At 46.7% G+C, this 24,661-nt stretch overlaps 1 protein-coding gene across 1 annotated transcript in view; it reads right to left on the reverse strand.

Annotated features, from left to right (window-relative positions):
- Positions 1-24,661, reverse strand: part of LOC116979725 (long-chain-fatty-acid--CoA ligase ACSBG2-like) — a 164,467-nt gene that overhangs the window by 24,820 nt on the left and 114,986 nt on the right. Inside the window, exon 11 of the mRNA XM_033031464.1 lies at positions 22,878-23,111. Within this exon, the coding sequence (XP_032887355.1) occupies positions 22,878-23,111 (234 nt within the window). The remainder of the gene's footprint in view (positions 1-22,877; positions 23,112-24,661) is intronic.

The following is a 24,661-nucleotide window of genomic DNA, read 5'->3' on the forward strand; positions in this document are numbered from 1 at the left end:
GGATGGGAGGAGACAGCTCGAGGGTTAAGGAAGGGGAGGAGACAGCAAGGGCTAGCAAAACTGGGAGAATTCAACGTTCATGCCATCCGGACGCAAGCAACCCAGGTAGAATATGAGGTGCTGTTCCTCCAATTTCAGGTGTTGCTCACTCTGGCAATGGAGGAGACCCAGGACAGAGAGGTCGGATTGGGAATGGGAAGGGGAGTTGAAGTGCTGAGCCACCGGGAGTTCAGGTAGGTTATTGCGGACGGGGATTCCCCTCCGCCACCATAGATGAGGCTCGCACCAGGATCTCATCCATACCCCGCAACACTGCTCTCTCTCCCCAACCCCGCCCTCGCAACAAGGGCAGAGTCCCCCTAGTCCTCACCTTTCACGCCACCAGCCGGCAAATACAACACTCCTCTCGGTCTGAAGAAGGGTTTCGGCACGAAACGTTACCTATTTCCTTCGCTCCATAGATGCTGCTGCACCCGCTGAGTTTCTCCAGCATTTTTGTGTACCTTCGATTTTCCAGCATCTGCAGTTCCTTCTTGAACACAGATGACATGAAGGTACTGATTGTGGATGATCAGTCATGCTCACACTGAATGGCAGTGCTGGCTCAAGGAGCCAAATTGCCTACTCCTGCACCTATTGTCTAAGGCTGATGTGTTGTGGAGAGAGAAGGCTGTCTACCATACAGCACAATATAGATCAGATGGAAAGTTGAGAAGAGTATTGCAGTTGGAATTTGTAAGTGTAAGTTGATGCATTTTGGAATCAAATAGGGGTAGAACACACAGTGAATGGTAAGGCACTAAGGAATGGCGATGAAAGGAGAGACTGAGAGGTCCAAGTTCATGGGCGGTGAAGTCAGTATATGACATGCTTACCTTCTAAATCAGGGCATAGAATATAAAGGTTGCGCAATATTTTGCAACTTTACAAAACATTTAATACAGAGAATAGAGAAATGTGAGGGGTTGCATTTTGGGAAGTCTAACATGGACAGGACCTACACTGTGAATGGTAGAGCTCTGGGGAGTGTTGTGGAACGGGGGATCTAGGAGTGTAGGTGCATGATTCCTTGAAGATGGAGTCGCCGGTAGATGGGGTGGTCATCAAGGCTTTTGGTACATTTGCCCGATACGTTTTGGTACATTTGCGTAAAAAAGATTTAATAGGAATCTGAGGGGTAACGTTTAAACACAAAGGGTGGTGGGTGTATGGAACAAGCTGCCAGAGGAGGTAGTTGAGGCAGGGACTATCACAAAGTTTAATAGGATAGGTTTGGGAAAGAGTGATTCAAGATTCAAGAGAGTTTATTGTCATGTGTCCCTGATAAGACAATGAAATTCTTGCTTTGCTACAGCACAACAGTTCATTGACTACAAAACAGATCAGTGTGTCCATATACCATGATATACGTATATACACACGAATAAATAAACTGATAAAGTGCAAATAACAGATAATGGGCTATTAATGTTCAGAGTTTTGTCCGAGCCAAGTTTAACAGCCTGATGGCTGTGGGGAAGTAGCTATTCCTGAACCTGATCGTTGCAGTCTTCAGGCTCCTGTACCTTCTACCTGAAGGTAGCAGGGAGGTGAGTGTGTGGCCAGGATGGTGTGGGTCTTTGATGATACTGCCAGCCTTTTTGAGGCAGCGACTGCGATAGATCCCCTTGATGGAAGGGAGGTCAGAGCCGATGAAGGACTGGGCAGTGTTTACTACTTTTTATAGTCTTTTCCTCTCCAGTGCGCTCAAGTTGCCGAACCAAACCACAATGCAACCGGTCAGCATGCTCTCTACTGTGCACCTGTAGAAGTTAGAGAGAGTCATTCTTGACAAACCGACTCCCCGTAATCTTCTCAGGAAGTAGAGGCGCTGATGTGCTTTCTTAATAATTGCATCAGTGTTCTCGGACCAGGAAAGATCTTCAGAGATGTGCACGCCCAGGAATTTGAAGCTCTTGACCCTTTCAACCATCGACCCGTTGATATAAACGGAACTGTGGGTCCCCATCCTACTCCTTCCAAAGTCCACAATCAGTTCCTTGGTTTTGCTGGTGTTGAGGGCCAGGTTATTGTGCTGGCACCATATGGACAGTCGCTCAATCTCTCTTCTATACTCGAACTCATCCCCATTAGTGACGTCCCACAACAGTGGTGTCGTCAGCGAACTTGATGATGGAGTTCGAACTATGACCGGCTATGCAGTCATGAGTATAGAGTGAGTACAACAGGAGGCTGAGCACGCAGCCTTGAGGTGCTCCCGTACTGATTGTTATCGAGTCTGACACATTTACACCAATACGAACAGACTGTGGTCTGTGAATGAGGAAGTCGAGGATCCAATTGCAGAGGGATGCACAGAGACCCAGTTCTGCGAGTTTGGTAACCAGCTTGGAGGGGATGATTGTATTAAATACCGAGCTGTAATCAATGAATAACAGCCTGACATATGAGTTTTTGTTGTCCAAGTGGTCCAGTGCGGAGTGGAGGGCCAGCGAGATCGCATCCACCGTTGATCTGTTGTGGCGGTAAGCGAACAGCAGTGGGTTCAGGTTTTTGTCGAGGTATGAGTTGATTTGCGCCATGATCAACCTCTCAAAGCACTTCATCACCACAGACGTTAGTGCCACTGGTCGATAGTCATTGAGGCACGTCACCTTACTCTTCTTGGGCACTGGTATAATTGATGCCCTTTTGAAGCGGGTGGTAACCTCAGACCTCAGAAGTGAGAGGTTGAAAATGTCCGTAAAAACTCCAGTCAGTTGGTCCGCACAGGTTTTTAGAACACGACCAGGTATACCATCAGGTCCAGGCGCTTTTCAAGGGTTCACCCCTCTGAAGGATTTCCTGATGTCGGCCTCTGTGACTGAGACTGAAATACCAACACAGCGATGGGGGCTCGGGAAGGCACATCGGTGTTCTCCCTATCAAAGCGTGTGTAAAACGCATTGAGCTCATCAGGGAGTGATGTTTCGCTGACATTCGAGCTGCCTCCTGGTTTCGCCTTGTAGGAGGTGATTGCATTCAGGCCCCACCACAGCTGCCGAACATCTGTCTCATCCTCCAGTTTGAAGCAGAAGTCCCTTTTGTCCTTTTTAATGGCCTTACCAAGGTCGTATCTGGACTTCATGTAGACCACTGTATCATCAGACATGAATGCCCGGTGTCTGGTCTTCAGAAGAGTGCGGATCTCAAAGTTCATCCAAGGTTTCTGATTGGGAAACACTCGGAAGGTTTTTGTGGGGATGCAGTCCTCCACACATTTCTTAATGAAGTCTGTAACGACTGTGGCGTATTCGTTCGTCCTTGCCGAGTCCTTGAACATTGCCCCGTCTACAGACTCCAAACAGTCCTGGAGTTATTCCTTTCGTTCAGATTGATGTTATATTTCACGTTATTGACATTTAAAAATTGGGGGAACTGGTTGCGTTGGGGGACCAGACCACCCATGTGACAAGGACCCAACGGGTGCCACTTGGTCTAGTATATATATATATATTACTAAAACTGTCATCTTGTTTGTTTCTATCTATCCATCTATGCGTGCGTATGTGCACCCGGAATAACGCCAAAACAGTACACGTTAGCGCTGAATTTGTTTGCACCACCTTACTCACCATTGTCCTGTGGTTGCTTGTGTCAAGTTTCGTACAGATTAATGTCATATTTCACAAGTTATTGACATTTAAAAAAAAATAAAAACCCCACTTTGAGAACAATAACTTGACAGTTTGTGTGGCAGCTGCTTGGAGTTTCTGGCAGTTTCCAGCTGTGACGTCACAATGGGATCTCATTTACATAAGCTGCCGTGAACAGTCCTTCAGCCAATCAACAGTGTTCCACCCGGTTCAATGAGAAATTTGTTATTTTAAAGAGAGAGATGGAGGGAGTGGGGGAGGGGAAGGGAAGAAATGTTATTTAAACGTTGTGTTTAGTGGGGGAGTGCAATAGGGGAGAGGTGAGGGAGGAAGTGACTGAGGGTAGGGAAAGGAGAGGGAGGGTGAGGTGAGGGAGAGAGTGGAGGAGAAGAGGGGAGAGGAGAGGGAGGGTGGAGGGGGAAGAGGAGGGGGAGGGAGTGTTGGGGATGAGGGGAAATGAGCCGCTCCTGCGCAGTTGGGGGTTATGTGTGAGTGTTGGAACATTGCGTTGGGGAAGGGGTTACGTTAGGGCAACGGGTGGTGAAAACCGGTTGCATTGGGGGAACGGGTGAGTGGTGGAATATTGCATTGCGGTGTCCCACTTGGTCTAGTCTATATATATATATCAGAATCAGAATCACACTTTATTCGCCAAGTATGTTTTGCAACATACGAGGAATTTCATTGGCCAGGTCAGTCATAAAATTAAAAGCAACAAATCACTCAAAAACACATTTTAACATGAACATCCACCACAGTGACTCCTACACATTCCTCACTGTGATGGAAGGGGAAATAAAGTTCAAGTCCTTCCTTTTGTTCTTCCTCGGTCGGGGGCCTCGAGCCCTCCATTGACGGGACGATCTTGACTCCCATAGCCGGCGGCGTTTGGGCCTTCAGGCATCAAGGCATTCAGCTCCGACATCAGGGGAGTGTCAGCACCCCCGCGCCGGGCGATTGAACCTCGCGAGCCTGGTCGAGCCTTCCGCGGCGTTGGAGCTCCCGACTAGCCTCTCCCGAGACTGCGAGCCCTTGATGGTAAGTCCACTGTGATCGCGGTGAGAGCGATCCCAGGCAAGGGATCCGCTCCGATGTTAAGTCCGCGGCCCGCTGTGGGGCTCACGACAGTCCGAGGAGGCCTCCAGCTCCAGCGATGGTAGGCCGCAGAGCCCGGAAAATGTGATCCGAAAATTGATCACATCTCCGGGAAGGAAGGAACTTGAAAAAAAGTTTCCCCCGATCCCCTCCCCCCTCCCCCCCACATAAAACATAACGCACTAAAAAAAAAAAAAAAAGTAAAAACGAACAGACTGCCAGCAGGACTGCCATCTCCCCGGCACCCTTGCTGGTCTTTAGTATATATATATATATATATATATATATATATATATACTAGACTAAGTGGGACCCGTTGGGTCCCAGGTTCACACAGGAGGGCTGTTCCCCAACGCAATATTTCCACCTCTCCACCAATTCCAATATACACACATACACACAGACTCACGCACATACACTCACACTCACACACTCACTCACACATAAACACACACACACATACATACACTCACACACACACTCCCATACATACACTCACTCACACACACACACACACACACACTTACACATATACTCACGCACGCATACACGCACACATACACTCCAACACACACATACACTCACACACACATACACTCACACACACACACGCAGACTCACACACACATACATTCACACTCACACACACATACATTCACAATCACACACACACTGATTCACACACCATATATATGACAGGAATCTACTCACACGGCTGAGCGCGGCCTCTCCACTGTGGGGCTTCCGCAGTCAGCTGCACTTACGCAATCCGTGCGACCTCTGCACTTACCGGAAATTACGCAATCAGCGCGACCTGTCAACTACGCGGAAGTTACGAAATTAGCGGAACTTTTGGACTAAACACAGCCAGAGGTAATAAATAATTTATTCCTTCCAGACACAGTAGGACCTAATAAAGCATTTATTCCTTCCAAACACAGTCAGACCTAATACAGCATTTATTCCTTCCAGACACAGTCGGACCTAATAAAGCACTGCAGTTTCAAGCACAGGCAGGGCAGCAGGCCAAACATCTCATGGTGTTGTCATTAAGGGCTAACAAATCATTATTGCAAGTACATTGCAGACTCACAGTTCTCAGTTGATTCACAGCTTAGAATGACAGTCGTGGCCCCCCGGAAGGGGCGTTACCTTCATTGCGGTGATTGACATTCGAGAAGACCAATCAGCTGATCTCAAGGTTTTTTTAAACACTCATAACTTTTTTATTTTTCATCGATGGGAAAAATCCTCGAGGCTGGCTCATCGGAGGAATGTGAGTAAGATGGCCAAAAATCAGCGCCATACATGGCAGCGTTTTTTCTAAAATCAATATACAGCGCAGACAGTAAGTGATCAAGATGAGACTTTTAATTATATACTAGACTAAGTGGGACCTGTTGGGTCCCATGTTCACACGGGAGGGCTGGTCCCCCAACGCAATATTCCATCTCTCCACCAATTCCAATATTGGTGGCCAGTGGGGGCTTTCTGGAGCGCTAGTATGGGTGTTGTGGGCCAAAGGGACTGGTTTCCTGAGGGCTAGTATGGACATTGTGGACCGAATGGATTCTTGAGCTGGTAGCTCAATTACTCAGGCCTGGTGGGCTGGCAGCTCAGTCACTCAGGCCTGGTGGGCTGGCAGCTCAGTCACTCAGGCCTGGTGGGCTGGCAGCTCAGTCGCTCAGGCCTGGTGGGCTGGCAGCTCAGTCACTCAGGCCTGGTGGGCTGGCAGCTCAGTCACTCAGGCCTGGTGGGCTGGCAGCTGTCACTCAGGGCTGGTGGGCTGGCAGTTCACTCATGGCTATTCCTTGAAATACCATTTCAAGCAGAGTGCAGGCCACCAAATCCGATCAGAAAAATCCTCTGGGCTGCCTCAGCGGAGGACTGTGAGTAAGATGGCCAAAAATCATACCGATATATGATAGCGTTTTTTCTAAAATCAATATAAAGCGCAGACAGGAAGTGGTCAAGGTGACTTTTAGATATATATATCTAAATATATATATATATATACACACACACACACATATATATATAAATATTATATTAATATATATATATATATATATATATATATATATATGTGTGTGTGTGTGTATATATATATATATATATTTAGATATATATATCTAAAAATCTCACCTTATCCACTTCCTGTCTGCGCTGTATATTGATTTTAGAAAAAAAACGCTACCATTATATATATATACTAGACTGTGGGACCCGTTGGGTCCCAGGTTCACATGAGAGGGCTGGTCCCCCAACACAATATTGCACCTCTCCACCAATTCCAATATACACACACATATTATATATTAAAAAAAACACAAACCGGAAGAGTTTTAGTTATAATAAAAATAAAACTCTTCCGGTTATAAAGGTTTAAAAATCTTAAAAACCGTGCATGAGCAGATTGGTCTCCTCTCGTCAGTCACTGCTGCGGCGGCGACGTTCTTTCCTGCACCATTGCCGCACTGATTGGCCGCGTCCGCTGTCAGTCACCGGCACCCGCCTGCCTCTGCCTGCTGAGCTGGTGGTCCGGGGCTGCGCCGAGGATCCCGAGATCTGGGCACCGTGCCTGGCTCTGATGGCTCCTCCGGGGCCACAGCGAGGATTCGAGGCCTGGGTGCTGAGCCTGGCTCTGCGTGCACTGATGGTTGTTGCTCCTCAGGGGCATGCAAGAAGGGAGAAGAGCGGCAACAACGATATCCTGGGGAGGTGAGGAGGGAGATTGGGGGGATTGAAGGAGAGGAGGGAAAGTTGGGGAGGAGGGGGAATAGAGGGAAAGGAGGAGGGTAGGGAGGGGAGAGGAGGTGTTGAGGGAGGGAGTGACTGAGGGTAGGGGAAAGGGGAGGGAGGGATTGGGGGAGAGTAGGGGAGGGGAAAGAGGGAGGCAGTATGGAGGGAGTGGGGGAGGAGGGGGAATAGAGAGAGGGGAGGAGATATGGAATGGGGAATAGAGGGAGAGGAGGGTAGTGGGGGAGGTGAGGAGGGTTAGTGGGGGGGGATGTAGAGAGGTGAGGTGGTGTGGGATAGAGGGATATGAAGGGGAGGGGAGAGGAGTTATGGAGGGAGGGAACGAGCGACTAAGGGTAGAAAAGGGAGAGGGAGCGATCGTGGAGGGGAGGAGGAGAGGGGAAAGAAGAGGGAGGGTGAAGAGGAAGGGGAGAGAGTGCTGGGGATGAGGGGAAATGAGCCGCGCCTGCGCAGTTTGGGGCTATGGGTGAGTGGTGGAATATTGCGTTGGGGGAACGAGTTGCTTTGGCGGACCAGGCATCCAGTGCAACAGGGATCCAACGGGTCCCACTAAATCTAGTATATATTATTAAAACTCATCTTCTTGTTTCTATATTTCTATATTTGTACGTACTTATATTTGCGCAAAAGCGGTACACGATAGCGCTATAATTTATGCATCACCTTACTCACCATTGTCATGTGATGTCAATTAAACAAGTTTCATTCAGATTGATGGTATATTTTACAAGTTATTTACATTTTAAACTTTACAAAAACCATTTCAAAAATTTGCCCTGCCTACCAGCAGTGTTCCATCCAACAATATCACAATGGCATCTCATTTACATAAACTGTCCATCAGCTGTGTTCCACCCCACAATGACATCACATTGGGATCTAATTTTTTAACTAAATAGCAGGGGGGAGGGATTGACAAATTGGGAGTATAAAGATGGAATTAAAGGGGAAGTGAGTGCAGGAAAAGTTACAAAAAACTGCCGAATTAATGGGAAGGAAAGTTCGTGAAGGGGTAAGAGAGTAAGGTCAGGGCTAATTGTGAGCGGTGTGAGAGGGGAGGTGAATATCGAAATCCAAGTGTTGTATATGAATGCGCGAAGTATAAGAAATAAAGTGGACGAGCTTGAGGCTCAGTTAGAATTTGGCAAGTATGATGTTGTAGGAATTACAGAGACCTGGCTGCAAGAGGACCAGGGCTGGGAACAGAATATTCAAGGGTATATCTCCTATCAAAAAGACAAACAGGTGGGCAGAGGGGGTGGGGTAGTTCTGTTTGTGAGGAATGAAATTGATTCCCTTGCAAGGGGTGACATTTAAACAGGAGATGTGGAGTCAGTATAGATAGAACTAAGGAATTGTAAGGGTAAAAAGACCCTAAAGGAACTTATTTACAGGCCTGGATATAGGGTGTTAGTTGAATCAAGAGTTAAAATTGGCATGTCGTAAAGGTGATGCTATGGTTGTTATGGGAGATTTCAACATGCAGGTAGACTGGGAAAATCAGGTTGGTACTGAACCCCAAGAAAGGGAGTTTGTGGAGTGCCTCCATGATGGATTCTTAGAGCAGCTTGTACTGGAGCCGACAAGGGAGAAGGCAATTCTGGAATTCGTGTTGTGTAATGAACCGGATTTGATAAGGGAACTTGAGGTTAAGGAGCCATTAGGAGGTAGTGACCATAATATGGTAAGTTTTAATCTACAATTTGAGAGGGCGAAGGGTAAATCGGAAGTGTCAGTGTTACAGTTGAACAAAGGGGGCTATGGAGCCATGAGGGAGGAGCTGGCCAAAGTTGACTGGAAAGATACTCTAGCAGGGATGACAGTGGAACAACCATGGCAGGTATTTCTGGGAATAATACAGAAGGATCAGGATCAGTTCATTCCAAAGAGGAAGAAAGATTCCAAGGGGAGTAAGGGGCGACTGTGGCTGACAAGGGAAGTCAGGGACAGTATAAAAATAAAAGAGAAGTACAACATGGCAAAGATGAGTGGGAAGCCAGAGGATTGGGTAATGTTTAAAGGGCAAAGGAAGATAACTAAAAAGGCAATACGGGGAGAAAATATGAGGCACGAAGGCAAGCTATCCAAGAATAAAAAGGAGGATAGTAAAAGCTTCTTTTGGTATGTGAAGCAGTAAAAAATAGTTAAGACCAAAGTTCCAGATATTGGGGGAGTCCAGAACCAGGGGCCACAGTTTAAGAATAAGGGGTAAGTCGTTTAGAACGGAGATGAGGAAACACTTTCACACAGAGAGTTGTGAGTCTGTGGAATTTTCTGCCACAAAGGGCGGTGGAGACCAGTTCTCTGGATACTTTCAAGAGAGAGTGAGATAGGGTTCTTAAAGATAGTGGTCAGGGGATATGGGGAGAAGGCAGGAACAGGGTACTGATTGGGGATGATCAGCCATGATCACATTGAATGGTGGTGCTGGCTCGAAGGGCCGAATGGCCGACTCCAGCACGTATTGTCTATAATTTACATAAACTGTAAAGAGTAGCTACTAGGAAATGTAATGTCCTGCATAGAAACAAGAAAACAGGTACAGGAGGAGGCCATTCGGCCCTTCGAGCCATCATTGTGATTATGGCTGATCGTCCCCAATCAATAACCCGTGCCTGCCTTCTCCCCATATCCTTTGATTCCACTAGCCCCTAGAGCTCTATCTAACTCTCTCTTAAATCCATCCAGTGATTTAGCCTCCACTTCCCTCTGTGGCAGGGAATTCCACAAATTCACAACTCTGGGTGAAAAAGTTTTTTCTCACCTCAGTCTTAAATGGCCTCCCCTTTATTCTAAGACTGTGGCCCCTGGTTCTGGACTCGCTCAACATTTGGAACATTTTTCCTGCATCTAGCTTGTCCACTCCTTGTATAATTATATATGTTTCTATAAGAACCCCCTCATCCTTCTAAACACCAGTGAATGCAAGCCTAGTCTTTTCAATCTTTCCTCATCTGACAGTCCCGCGCCATCCCAGGAATCAATCTTGTTAACCTACGCTGCACTGCCTCAATCACAAGGATGTCCTTCCTCAAATTAGGAGACCAAAACTGCACACAATACTTCAGATGTCATCTTACCAGAGTCCTATTCAACTGCAGAAGAACCTCTCTACTCCTATACTGAAATCCTCTTGTTATGAAGGCCAACATTCCATTAGCTTTCTTCACTGCCTGCTGTACCTGCACGCCACTTTCAGTGACCGGTGTACGAGGACACCCAGGTCTCGCTGTACCTCCCCCTTACCTAACCTAACCTAACCCCACTGAGATAATAATATGCCCCCTTGTTTTTGCCACCAAAGTGGATAACCTCACATTAATCTATATTATACTGACGTGGATAATAAATTTTCTATCCACGTTAACAACCTACCCCCAATATCATGTGCTCGAATTCTAGTCACCAGACTCCCGTGCGAGACCTTATCAAAGGCTTTCTGAAAGTCTAGATACACTACATCCACTGGCTCCCCTTCATACATTTTACTTGCCACATCCTCAAAAAATTCCAGAAGATCAGTCAAGCATGATTTTCCATTCATAATCCATGGTGACTTGGACTAATCATTTTACTGCTATCCAAATACCCCATTATTACCTCTTTAATAATTGATTCCAGCATATTTCCCACCACCGGTCAGGCTAACTGGTCTGTAATTCCCCGTTTTCTCTCTCGCTCATTTCTTGAAAAGTGGGATAACATTAACTATCCTCCAATCCACAGGAACTTATCCTGAATCTATTGAACATTGGAAAATGATCACCAATGCGTCGACTATTTCCAGAGCCACCTCCCGGAGGACCCTGTGATGCAGTCCATCAGGCCCAGGGGATTTATCATCCTTCAGTCCCATTAGCCTACCCAATACTATTTCTCACCTAATGAAATTTCTTTCAGTTCCTCGACCCCATTAGATCCTCTGTCCTCCAGTACTTCTGGGAGATTGTTTGTGTCTTCCTTAGTGAAGACAGATGCGAAGTACCTGTTCAACTATTCTGCCATTTCATTGTTCCCCATAATAATTTCATCCGTGTCAGCCTTCAAGGGACCCACATTTGACTTTGCTATTCTTTTTTCCCTTAACATATCTAAAGAAGCTTTTACTGTTCTTCTTTACATTCCTGGCCAGCTTCCCCTCGTACTTCATCTTTTCAGCACATATTGCTCGTTTTGTTTCCTTCTGTTGTCCTATAAAAGTTTCCCAATCCTCTGGCTTCCGGCTACTCTGCTGTGTTATACAGTGGCTTGCAAAAGTATTCATACCCCTTGAACTTTTCCACATTTTGTCACGTTACAACCACAAACGTAAATGTATTTTATTGGGATTTTATGTGATAGACCAACACAAAGTGGCGCATAATTGTGAAGTGGAAGGAAATGATACATGGCTTTCAAATTTTTTTACAAATAAAAAACTGAAAAGTGTGGCGTGCAAAAGTATTCAGCCCCCTTTACTCTGATACCCCTAAATAAAATCCAGTGCAACCAATTGCCTTCAGAAGTCACCTAATTAATAAATAGAGTCCACTTGTGTGTAATCTAATCTCAGTATAAATACAGCTGTTCTGTGAAGGCCTCAGAGGTTTGTTAGAGAACATTAATGAACAAACAGCATCATGAAGCCCAAGGAACACACCAGACAGGTCAGGGATAAAGTTGTGGAGAAGTTTAAAGCAGGGTTAGGTTATAAAAAAATATCCCAAACCTTTGAACATCTCACAGAGCACTGTTCAATCCATCATCCGAAAATGGAAAGAGTATGGCACAACTGCAAACCTACCAAGACATGGCCGTCCACCTAAACTGACAGGCCGGGCAAGGAGAGCATTGATCAGAGAAGCAGCCAAGAGGCCCATGGTAACTCTGGAGGAGCTGCAGAGATCCACAGCTCAGGTGGGAGAATCTGTCCACAGGACAACTATTAGTCGTGCACTCCACAAATCGGGCCTTTATGGAAGAGTGGCAAGAAGAAAGCCATTGTTGGAAAAAAAGCCATAAGAAGTCCCGTTTGCAGTTTGCCACAAGCCATGTGGGGGACACAGCAAACATGTGGAGGAAGGTGATCTGGTCAGATGAGACCAAAATTGAAGTTTTTGGCCTAAATGCAAAACGCTATGTGTGGCGGAAAACTAACACTGCACATCACCCTGAACACACCATCCCCACTGTGAAACATGGTGGTGGCAGCATCATGCTGTGGGGATGCTTTTCTTCAGCAGGGACAGGGAAGCTGGTCAGTTGATGGGAAGATGGACGGAGCCAAATACAGGGCAATCTTGGAAGAAAACCTGTTAGAGTCTGCAAAAGACTTGAGACTGGGGTGGAGGTTCACCTTCCAGCAGGACAACGACCCTAAACATACAGCCAGAGCTACAATGGAATGGTTTAGATCAAAGCATATTCATGTGTTAGAATGGCCCAGTCAAAGTCCAGACCTAAATCCAATTGAGAATCTCTGGCAAGACTTGAAAATTGCTGTTCACAGACGCTCTCCATCCAATCTGACTGAGATTGAGCTATTTTGCAAAGAATGGGAAAAAATTCCAGTCTCTAGATGTGCAAAGCTGGTAGAGACATACCCCAAAAGACTTGCAGCTGTAATTGCAGCGAAAGGTGGTTCTACAAAGTATTGACTCAAGGGGGCTGAATACTTTTGCACGCCACACTTTTCAGTTTTTTATTTGTAAAAAAAATTGAAAACCATGTAACATTTTCCTTCCACTTCACAATTATGGTCTATCACATAAAATCCCAATAAAATACATTTACGGTTGTAACGTGACAAAATGTGGAAAAGTTCAAGGGGTATGAAAACTTTTGCAAGCCACTGTACATCTTTTCTTTTAGTTTTATTCTAATCCTAACTTCTCTTGTCTGCCGCGGTTGCCTCCCTACTCTCCTTAGAATCTTTCTTCCTTTTTAGAATGAAATGATCCTGCGTCTTCCGGATTATGGCCAGAAATTCCTGCCATTGCTGTTCCACCGTCATTCATGCTAATATCCCTTTCCAGTCTACCTTGGCCATCTCCCCTCTCATGCCTTCATATAATCCACTTTGTGCAACTGCATCTATGCCACTTCCGATTTAACCTTCTCCTTCTCAAATTGCAGATTAAAACTAATCATATTATGATCAATACCTCCAAGTGGTTCCTTTACCTCAAGTTCTCTTATCAAATTTGGTTCATTGGACAACACTAAATCCAGAATTGCTTTTTCTCTGGTCGGCTCCATTATAAGCTGCTCTAAGAATCCATCTCGGAGGCACTCTACAAACTCTCTTTCTTGGGGACCTGAACTAACCTGATTTTCCCAGTCTACCTGCATATTGAAATCCCCCATCACCACGGTGGCATTACCTTCGTTACATGCCAGTTTTAACTCCTGCTGCAACTTACACCCTACATCCGGGCTACTATTTGGGGGTCTGTAGATAACATCAATTAGTGTCTTCTTGTCTTTGCAATTTTCAACTCAATCCAGTGACTCAACCTCATCAGTCTCTGTGTCTTCCCTCGCAAGGGACTGAATTCCATTCCTCACCAGAAGAGCTACTCCCCCTCTGCCCGCCTGTCTGTCCTTTCTATAGGATGTATAACCCTTTCCCTTTAACTCCATCCTTGACTATCCCATTTGACAACCCCCCCCCCCCCCCCCTTATATTTAGTTTAAAACCACCTGTGTCGCAGTGGCAAACCTGCCTGCCAGAATGCCGGTCCCCCACCTGTTAAGGTGCAATCGTCCCTTTTGTACAGTTCCCCCTTACTCCAAAACAGATCCCAGTGGTCTGAGAATCTAAACCCCTGCCCCCTGCACCAGTTCCCCAGCCATTCAGGTCCTGTATCTCCCTGTTCCTGCTCTCGCCAGCACAGGGAACTGGAAACAAACCGGAGATAACCACCCTGGAGGTCCTGCTTTTCAGCACTTTTCCGAGCTCTCTAATGTCACGCTTCAGAATATTCATCCCCTTCTTTCCGACATCGTTTGTGCCAACATGCACAACTTCCGGCTGTTCACCTTCGCCCTTGAGGATTTTCTGCACTCTGTTCGTGACATCCTGGATCCTGACACCCGGGAGGCAGCGCACCATCCTCGAATCCCGTCTGTTCCCGCAGACACCCCTGTCCGTATCTCTCACAATGGAGTCTCCAGCCACCACTGCGTTGCCTGACGTCGGCCTCTTTGGTTTTGGCTCAACAGCCCTATTTGCTTCGCAAGCCAGTGCGCCGCTCAGTGCGTCAACGTCTTCTGTCCCGACAGCTTCTAAGTGGGTGAACCTGTTCACAAGAGGTACAACACCCGGGGACCTGTGCATTCCATGTTTACTTCCCTTTCTCACTGTCACCCTTCTTCTCTCTTCCAGTACCTTAGGTGTAACATTCTTGCTGTAGGACTCGTCGAAGAACGACTCAGTCTATCGGACGAACCTGAGGTCATCCACTTGCTTCTCCAATTCCCCAACATGATCCTTCAGGAGCTGTACCTGGATGCACTTCTCACACTTGTAGCAGCCAGAGGCACCAGCAGTGTCCTTGACCTCCCACATACTGCAAGCATCGCACTGAATCAGCTTGCCCGACATCTCCTTTCGTCTATCCCTCTCCAGCGTATTGCGTAGTCTCCTCCCCTCAGCATCCTCACCGAAGACTCTCGAGCCAAAGACTCACACTTTACTCACATGGCCGCTCCCTCACTACCGCTCCTCCAGAGCAGCCTTGCTTACATTGACTAATAAATTGCCTAATTTACCAATTTACAAACCAAATTCCTCAGTTTTAAACTGTTTGTTCCCTGAAACTTACTCAACTCAAGATACAAGATACATTTAATTCGTCACATGTGCCAGATGGCACAGTGAAATGAAATTCCCATACAGCCATACAATAAAAATAAAGGACACAACATACGATAGAATTTGACATAAAACATCCCCACACAGCAGAATCAAAGTTTCCCACTGTGTGGGAAGGCACCAAAGTCAGTCTCTTCCTCCACTGTTCCCCGTGGTCAGGGCCTCCCCAAGCCCTCCGCAGTTGCCGCTATGGGCGGCCCGATGTTCAGGCCCGCTCGCCGGGGTGATACAAGTCCGACGTCGGGGCTGCGGGACGTCCTCAGTGGCGTGGACACCAGAGTCGGCCCCCTCCTACCGGAGTCGGCGGCTTCCAAAGTCCGCAGGCCGCGCCGGGTGGAGACTGCTGCTGTAGGCCCTCTGCAAGGCGCCACAGGACTCCACGATGTTGTTCAGCGCCGCCCGCGTTGGAAGTTCTCGGCACCAGAGCTCCACAATGTTGGAGCAGCGGCCCAACGCTCCGGAGCTCCAAACGGAGACCCAGGTAGGCATCGCCCGCTCCGTGGTGACTCCAGCGCTGCGCCGCCGCTGTAGCAGCCCAGGTCCGGTTCCCGGTCCCCGGCAGGAAAGGCCGCTCCGATCCAGCTGGTAGGCCGTGAGGTGGGTGGCGAGGACGCGACTCGGAGAAATAATCGCGTCCCTGCCAGGAAGAGACTGGGAGACGGTTTCCCCCTTCCCCTGCCTCCCTCCCCACATAGAAATGTTAAAGTTTCCCCCAACACAAAACTTTAGACTAACTAAAAATTAAAAAAAGATTGAAATAACAGACAGGCTGTAGGTAGAGGCTGCTGCCAGTGCAGCGCCCCTAGAGGGTAGAACTCCCACACGGGCTTGAGCCAATCAGTGCTTCTTCCCGCTTCTCCTTGTTACTGCGTCTTCAAACTCTACGTAAGCTCTGTGTAGATCTACGCAGATCTATGCTGTAAGTAGATTTCATAAACATGTGTTGTATTTTGATATGTGTTTGAATCAGCTCATTACATGGTGTCAGAAAGTGAATCTTGCCCACCACGTTCATGTTTATCGGGGTTTTTTTTTTAAAAATTAGTTTATGTGTCTACTATATCCATCATGGCAAATTCGTGTCGCCGTCCTAGTCCTCTGACCTTCGACTGACATTGCTGAACGCTGGCGTCTTTTCGAGCGCGACTACACTCATTATGCTCGCATCATTCATCGCAATGACCCTCCCGATGTGCGTGCTTCTGTATTGCTCAACTTAGCCGGACCTGAGGTAATGAACCGTGCCGAAAATTTCACATTTGAGCCTGCTGTTCTGGATGCTAATGGTCAGGTCCTGGTGCCTGCTGAGATGATTGACGACCCTGCCGTCTTACTTGCAAAGTTCAGGCAGTTGTGTGACCTGCCCCCGAACTACATTATTGAACAGACCAAGTTTTATGCTCGTATGCAACAGGTTTGTGAACCGATTGAACATTTTATCAGTGACTTAAAACAAATGGCTGCACGCTGCCAATTTCGAGATCTGTGCAATGAACTCATCCGTGACAAACTTGTTGGAGGAATGCTTGATAGCAAGTTACGAGGTGAACTTCTTCGTAATACTGACCTAACCCTTAGTCAAGCAGAGCATGCCTGTCAGATTGCTGAGATCTTCCCACACTGAGTCTGTGCCTTCCGGTCACCGTTCACAGCATCGTGTTAATCTTACAGACACATCCTCTCGTAACACCCATACAAGGTCTGTTCGATGTCAAAATTGCAGCTATTTTCATACTACGGATCGGCAGTTCTGCGTTGCTTATGGTAAAGCTTGTAATTTCTGCAAGAAGTTAAACCACTTTGCTCGATGCTGCTGTTCCCGTGTGACTCACGCAGCTTCAAGGACGAGCCTGCACATGCTACAACATGAGCTTGCTGATAATGACTTCCAAGAGCCTGACTTGCCATCCCCTGTTCCATTCTCAGAAAGTACAGATACCAGTTCTGCCATCCACTCTCTCCTCCGTTTATCTAATGAGCAAATTGACCCTGAGGTAATAATGTTTGTGAATAACAGGCCTTTGATTGCAAAGGTTGATACTGGCGTGAATTGCAACGTCATCCCGTTATCAGAGTTTAAAAACATTCGTAATGCTGAACGTATTGAAACGGCCTCAGCCACGATTCGGGCTTACCGGGGAGATGTTCTACACCCTCTTGGACAAACTGATTTAAAGTGCGATTTAAAGGGAGATGTTCTACACCCTCTTGGACAAACTGATTTAAAGAGCAGACCCGTACCTTAAAGTTTTATATTGTTAAGGGGGATTCAGAGACTCAGCTCCGTATCAATGCATGCCACGATCTAGGCCTGGTATACTTTGGCTGCGCTGTCCATCAACTCTTTCTCGCTGACGGACCCACTCAACAGGTACTCTCTCAATATAAAGATCTGTTTAACGACAAGCTTGGCAAGTTGCCTATCAAATACCACATTGTTATCGATCCCAACGTCACTCCTGTGGTCAGAGTACCACATCGTGTTCCGCATGCCATGCGTGACAGAGTACACAATGAACTCAAGCAGATGGTCTCCATGGGTGTTATTGCTGAAGTTACTGACCCATCTGACTGGGTTTCCACCATGGTGGTCGCAACGAAGAAAAACAAGGAGGAGATCCATATCTGCATAAACCCCAGAGATCTTAACACTGCCATCAAACGCCCAGATGACCCAATGCGAACATTAGAGGATGTTGCTGCTCGGATAGGCAACGCATCAGTATTCTCCGTTCTGGATGCCAAAGACTCGTTTTGGCAGATTCCACTGGACCCAGACTCGTCCAATCTCACTACGTTCGGCACCCCCTTTGGCCGATACAAATTTCTGAGAATGCTCTTTGGAATCAACTCCGCCAGCGAAGTTTTCCAGCGCACGATGGAACAACTGTTTGCTGAGTACCCATGCGCCATATTAATGACATTCTCGTTTACGGACTCGACTTGGCTGAACATGACGCTAACCTGAAAGAAGTACTTGACCGTGCCAAAGACATTCAGCTCATACTCAATCCCCTGAAGTTTCGAGTTCCAGAAGTTACTTACGTCGGACATGTTTTCACAAGTGATGGTCTCAGACCAGACCAGTCAAAGGCTGCTGCTAATAACGAACTGCCGGTTCCTGCTGACGACGTGAGCCTACAAAGGTTCCTTGGAATAATCAACTATCTGGGAAAATTTATTCCCAACCTCAGCGACATATCTGCCCCCCTGCGAGAACTTACACACAAGGACGCTGCATGGTCCTGGTATCCACAGCACCAAAGAGCTTTTGACACTCAAATTGCAGCTGGCTAGCGCACCTCCTCTCTCATCTACTTTGCTTTGGAGTTACCAGTAACGCTCACCTGCGATGCGTCCCAGTACGGACTTGGTGCTGCGTGCCTGCAGACCACTACCGTTGGCGACTGCAAGCCTGTTTCTTACTCCTCTCGCACACTAACTAACACTGAACAACGTTACGCCCAAAAAGAATTGCTCGCAGTGGTTTTCGCCTGCACGAAATTCAAGGACTTTATCTTTGGTAAGTCTGTGACTATAGAAACTGGTAACTATTTTGAACAAACCCTTCCACGCTGCCCCAGCACGACTACAATGAATGATGATGCAACTGCAGCGATTTGATTTCAACATGGTCTATAAGCAAGGCAACGACATGCACATAGCTAATACACGCAAAACCAACGAACAACAATTCTCTGAACAGAACCAATTCTCAGTAATGAAGGTATCGTATGTTCCGACTGATTGCCTAAGCAGCCTAATAGAACACACGGCTGCTGATGAGACTTTATAATTGCTGTCTGCAGTCATCCGGCATGGCTGGCCAGATAAAAAACACAACATCCCGCACACAATCCGCCCATACTTCCTGGTTCGCGACGAATTGGTATTACAGGATGGGATTATAGTTAACTGCCACAAGGCAGTAGTCCCAGCTGTCCTCCGGGCCAAGTACTTCAACACCGTCCACAGGGGCCACCCCGGCGTGGAGGCAACCCTACAAAGGGCATTAAGCATGTTTTACTGGCCTGGTATGACCAAGTACATACATGAAAAAAACGAAGTTTGCGCCGTCTGCAAAAGCCTGACACCACCTCAGCAAAAGCAGCCTTTACTGCCGCACCCGGTCCCTCCTCTCCCGTGGTCCACGTTAGCCACTGACATATTCCAATGGCATGGGAAACACTATCTGGTTCTTGTTGACTATTAATCGGGCTGGTTCAAAATTGACTTACTTCAAACCATTACTTCTGAAGCGGTTATCGAGAAGTTGCAGAGTCACCTCTCCGTACACGACTCCCCTGCACATATTCTGTCCGACAATGGTAGACAATTCACCAACCAAGCTTTCAAAAACTTTGCAAAACAATGGGGCTTTCGACATATTACCAGCAGCCCTGAGTTCCCGCTGTCCAACGGACTCACCGAACGCGCTGTCCGAAGCTCAAAACAACTTACGGAGCGGTCCTACCTTGTAAAATCAGACGTATTCCCCGCCTGCAGTCCAGAAACAACTACAATTCAAAAGTGACACACAGAAACGTTTCTTTGACCAATCCAGCAAGCCACTTAAACGCTCGCACGTGGACAAGTGGTTCGTTTCCAGACCACCATGCCTGTCTGGGTCACGTCTACGGCCCTGCCAAAGAACCGCGCTCTTATCTTATGAAGCGGAGTAATCTACAGACGCAACCATCAGCATATCCTTCCAGTGAAGGAACGGCGTCCTGCGAGTCCGTATCCAGATGTCTCGCGTTTCGTATACCCTCCCACGGTCGGTCCCGCGGCCCCACTATCAGCGAACGTTTCCACTGCGGCGTTTGGTGACTAGCTCGCCTTTCTCATCACCTTCCCGGCGTGTCGGGTCCCCGGTTGTTTCCCCAATTCCCTCCCAGGTGTCTTCTCCGGTGAAAGAAGGTGAGGCGAATTCGTACCACACACAGGTTTGCAGGCGACCCATTAGATACCGTGATTTTGCGTAATTTTACAAACTTCCCCTAATGTGTTATTAATGTTCCACCTATATTGCTTAGCCACCGATGCTTCTTTAGTTTCTACAAGGAAAGATGTAGATTGGCTATTTCATACTAGCCAATTATAGTGCTTGTTAGTAGTGACTCCGCCTATTATGCGCTTTATATTATCAAGAGCTTGCCTACGCTAGTTAGTACGAGTAGCTGCTAGGAAATGTAATGTCCTGCAGATCTATGCTGTAAGTAGATTTAATAAGCATGTGATGTATCATGATATGTGTTCGACTCAGCTCATTACATACATGATGCATTCTTGATGGGAAAGGCCAGAGTGGCACCATTGAACAAATGACGATTCCCAGAATGGCGTTTCCCAGATTCCCAGAATGGAACTTACTGCCGCATTCTTAGCTGTTAAAGTTGACATAATGCTGCAAAACTGCAGCTTCAGCTGGAGAAATCTATCTTCAGGACGGATGTGCTACAGTGCTTAAATACTTTAACAATGAGAACAAGCGTTTTCTAACATTTGTAGCAAACAGAATCTCTTAGGTAATGCTACTAATGTATCACCGTCTGGGGAATTCTCTGCCTCAGAGGGCAGTGGAGGCAGGTTCTCTGGATGCTTTCAAGAGAGAGCTAGATAGGGCTCTTAAAAATAGCAGAGTCAGGGATATGGAGAGAAGGCAGGAACAGGGTAATGATTGGGGATGATCAGCCATGATCACATTGAATGGCGGTGCTGGCTCGAAGGGCCAAATGGCCTGCTCGTGCACCTAACCGTCTATTGTCTATCAGAAATATGTTAATACGCAGGAAAATCCTGCGGATGAAGCTTCTAGAGGATTAACAGCAGATCGCTTCTTAAGCAATAAGAGATGGATCAATGGACCAGAATTTCTCTGCAAACCAGACAGAGAATGGACAAAGCATGAGCTGGGAGTTGAAATCTCTGCTAATGATCCAGAAATTAAACATGATGTCACAGTGAATGTTATTGCTAAAGATTCATTGAACATAACAAATGACTTAATAACACATTTTTCATCATGGAATAAGTTGGTGACTGTGGTAGCTTTGGTTCTTAAAGCTAAAACAGAGTTATTGCTATTTGCTCGAAAAAGGAAAGAGATTGCTGAACATATTTCTGAAGAAGTTCCTGAAAAACTAAAGGGAAAGGTTGAAATAAGATGCAAGTTTTTAAGGCATCGTATTGTGGACAGGGTTTACGTCTTAATGGCAGAAAACGCAATTATTTATTTCTGTCCAAGACAAAGATACAAAGAAGAAATATTGACGTTAGAAGCTGGGGTACATGGTGTCAAAAGAAACAGTCATTTGTATAAACCTGATCTGGTATTGGAGGAAGGACTTCTGAGAGTAGGTGGTCGCCTGAATAGACTAGCAATGCCTGAAGAGGCTAAGCATCCTATTATTCTCTCGGACTTTCATATTTCAACATTATTGTTATGACATATTCATGAACGGATTGGACATGGAGGAAGGAACGACACGCTGTTGCAACTTCGTAAGAAATATTGGATTATTAAAGCTAATTCTGCTGCAAGAAAGATAATAAAAAAATGTGTTGTGTACAGTACGACTTCAGGCTAAGAACAATGTCTTGGTAAGACAATAACCAAGATATGTCCGCTTCTAGAAGGTGAAGAAGAAAGAATCGCTGAAGAAGTCTGAATGCAAATGTATAATACTTATTACTTTTGTTTTTTTGAGATATGTTAAGCTTTTATAGCTCCTTTTTTTAATGTTTATTGGTAATTGCCTCGTTATATAGTCAGAACAATTAAGGGCCAGTATGTAGGAGCCAATGGTTATCAGTATCATTATCATATCTGATATTTTTAGTTTTAGTTTTTATCTGCCTGTACTTTTGTAGGTGGGATTTGATATGTAGTAGGGGAGGGTTCTTTTGTTAGAGGAGTCTGGCGCAGACTCTCAGATTAGAAGTTTCAATTTGGTGTCGGAGAATGAGAAAAAAGTTTTCTACCATGATCATGACACACACATGTTACGAGATGACATACCTTTATAAGAAGCTTTTATGTGATTTATATGATGTGAATGGAACAGCGATTAAAAACGTAAAGTTATGAAATTTCTTTGTTGTGTATTACTTCAATAAAAAAGCAATTAATCAAGAAACGACATCTGGAAGATTCATCTTTGCTGCCTTATGCGTGTCATGAGTGCGTTAGGCTATACCTCCAAATCGTCCCTGATAATTAATGGCTATCGAAGTTGAACTTTGAGAACATTTATAAAAACTGCCATTATAGTGGTTGATATATGGAATTTGATGCGAGAGATTGTGGCAGATTCAGATACCATGTTTAAGAGACATTTGGACAGACACTTAACTAACCAAGGCATAGGAGGATAAGGTTCTAATGCAGACAAATGGCTAAGTGTGGCAGAGCAAAAAAGGTGGGCATGTAAATGATGGGCTGAAGGGCCCATTTCTGTGTAGTACAAATCTATGATTCTTAAATACTGCCCCCGGTAAGCTTAATTACATAGGCATAACTAAACACAGACCTTGTTACTCTAAATGATTCTGGATAAGAGATAGTGTGTGGACCACTACTTTCACTCATTCCATACAGTTCACAAATTGTGATACGGAGACTCAGGAAGAAATCCAGTGTTGCTTTGGAGATAGGTGCAGCTCCCGTAAAGCACCTCGTACAGTGGTCCAGACCCAGGGCATTACGTACTTTCCGAAACACCAGTTTATTTGCCAGGGCGTATCCCCAAGGTGTTGAATCTATTCTGTAACATTAAGAAAGATTAAGCAAGTAAGAATTTCATTGCCCCGTCCGGGACATATGACAATAAAACACTCTTGACTCTTGATGCAAAAGATCACTTATTTCATTCCACAGTGCATATTCATATAGAAAATGGGGGGAAAATCGTGATTTAGGCAAGGGCTTTTAAATTCAGTTCATAACATTTATTGCAATGGAGGGGAAACTATCTTGGTCAAGGTACACAAAATTGCTGGGGAAACTCAGCGGGTGCAGCAGCATCTATGGAGCGAAGGAAATAGGCGACATTTCGGCCGAAACCCTTCTTCAGACTGATGGGGGGTGGGGGGGGGGAAGAAAGAAGGAAAAGGGGAGGAGGAGGAGGAGCCCGAGGGCGGGCGGACGGGAGGGTGGGAGGAGACAGCTAGAGGGTTAAGGAAGGGGAGGAGACAGCAAGGGCTAGCAAAATTGGGAGAATTCAATGTTAATGCCATACGGACGCAAGGTCCCCAGACGGAATATGAGATGCTGTTCCTCCAATTTCCGCTGTTGCTCACTCTGGCAATGGAGGAGACCCAGGACAGAGAGGTCGGATTGGGAATGGGAGGGGGAGTTGAAGTGCTGAGCCACCGGGAGTTCAGGTAGGTTATTGCGGACTGAGCGGAGGTGTTCGGCGAAACGATCGCCCAACCTACGCTTGGTCTCCCCGATGTAAATCAGCTGACATCTAGAGCAGCGGATGCAGTAGATGAGGTTGGAGGAGATACAGGTGAACCTTTGTCGCACCTGGAACGACTGCTTGGGTCCTTGAATGGAGTCGAGGGGGGAGGTGAAGGGACAGGTGTTGCATTTCTTGCGGTTGCAACGGAAAGTGCCCGGGGAGGGGGTGGTGCGGGAGGGAAGGGAAGAATTGACGAGGGAGTTGCGGAGGGAGCGGTCTTTGCGGAAGGCAGACATGGGGGGAGATGGGAAGATGTGGCGAGTGGTGGGGTCACGTTGGAGGTGGCGGAAATGGCGGAGGATTATGTGTTGTATTTGCCGGCTGGTGGGGTGAAAGGTGAGGACCAGAGGGACTCTGCCCTTGTTGCGAGTGCGGGGATGGGGAGAGAGAGCAGTGTTACGGGGTATGGATGAGACCCTGGTGTGAGCCTCATCTATGGTGGCGGAGGGGAATCCCCGTTCCCTGAAGAACGAGGACATTTCCAATGCCCTGGTATGGAATGTCTCATCCTGGGAACAGATGCGGCGGAGGCGGAGGAATTGGGAGTAGGGGATGGAGTCTTTACAGGGGGCAGGGTGGGAAGACGTGTAGTCCAGATAGCCATGTGAGTCAGTGGGTTTGTAATGTATGTCGGTCAGGAGTCTGTCCCCTGCGATGGAGATGGTGAGGTCAAGGAATGGTAGGGAAGTGTCGGAAATCGTCCAGGTGTATTGGAGTGCCGGATGGAAGTTGGTGGTGAAGTGGATGAAGTCAGTCAGTTGTGTGTAGGTGCAGGAGGTGGCCCAAAAGCAGTCGTCAATGTAACGGAGGTAGAGGTCGGGGATGGGGCCCTGGTACGTCTCGAACAAGGA

Source organism: Amblyraja radiata, chromosome 1 (genome assembly GCF_010909765.2).
Source record: "Amblyraja radiata isolate CabotCenter1 chromosome 1, sAmbRad1.1.pri, whole genome shotgun sequence".
NCBI lineage: Eukaryota > Metazoa > Chordata > Chondrichthyes > Rajiformes > Rajidae > Amblyraja > Amblyraja radiata.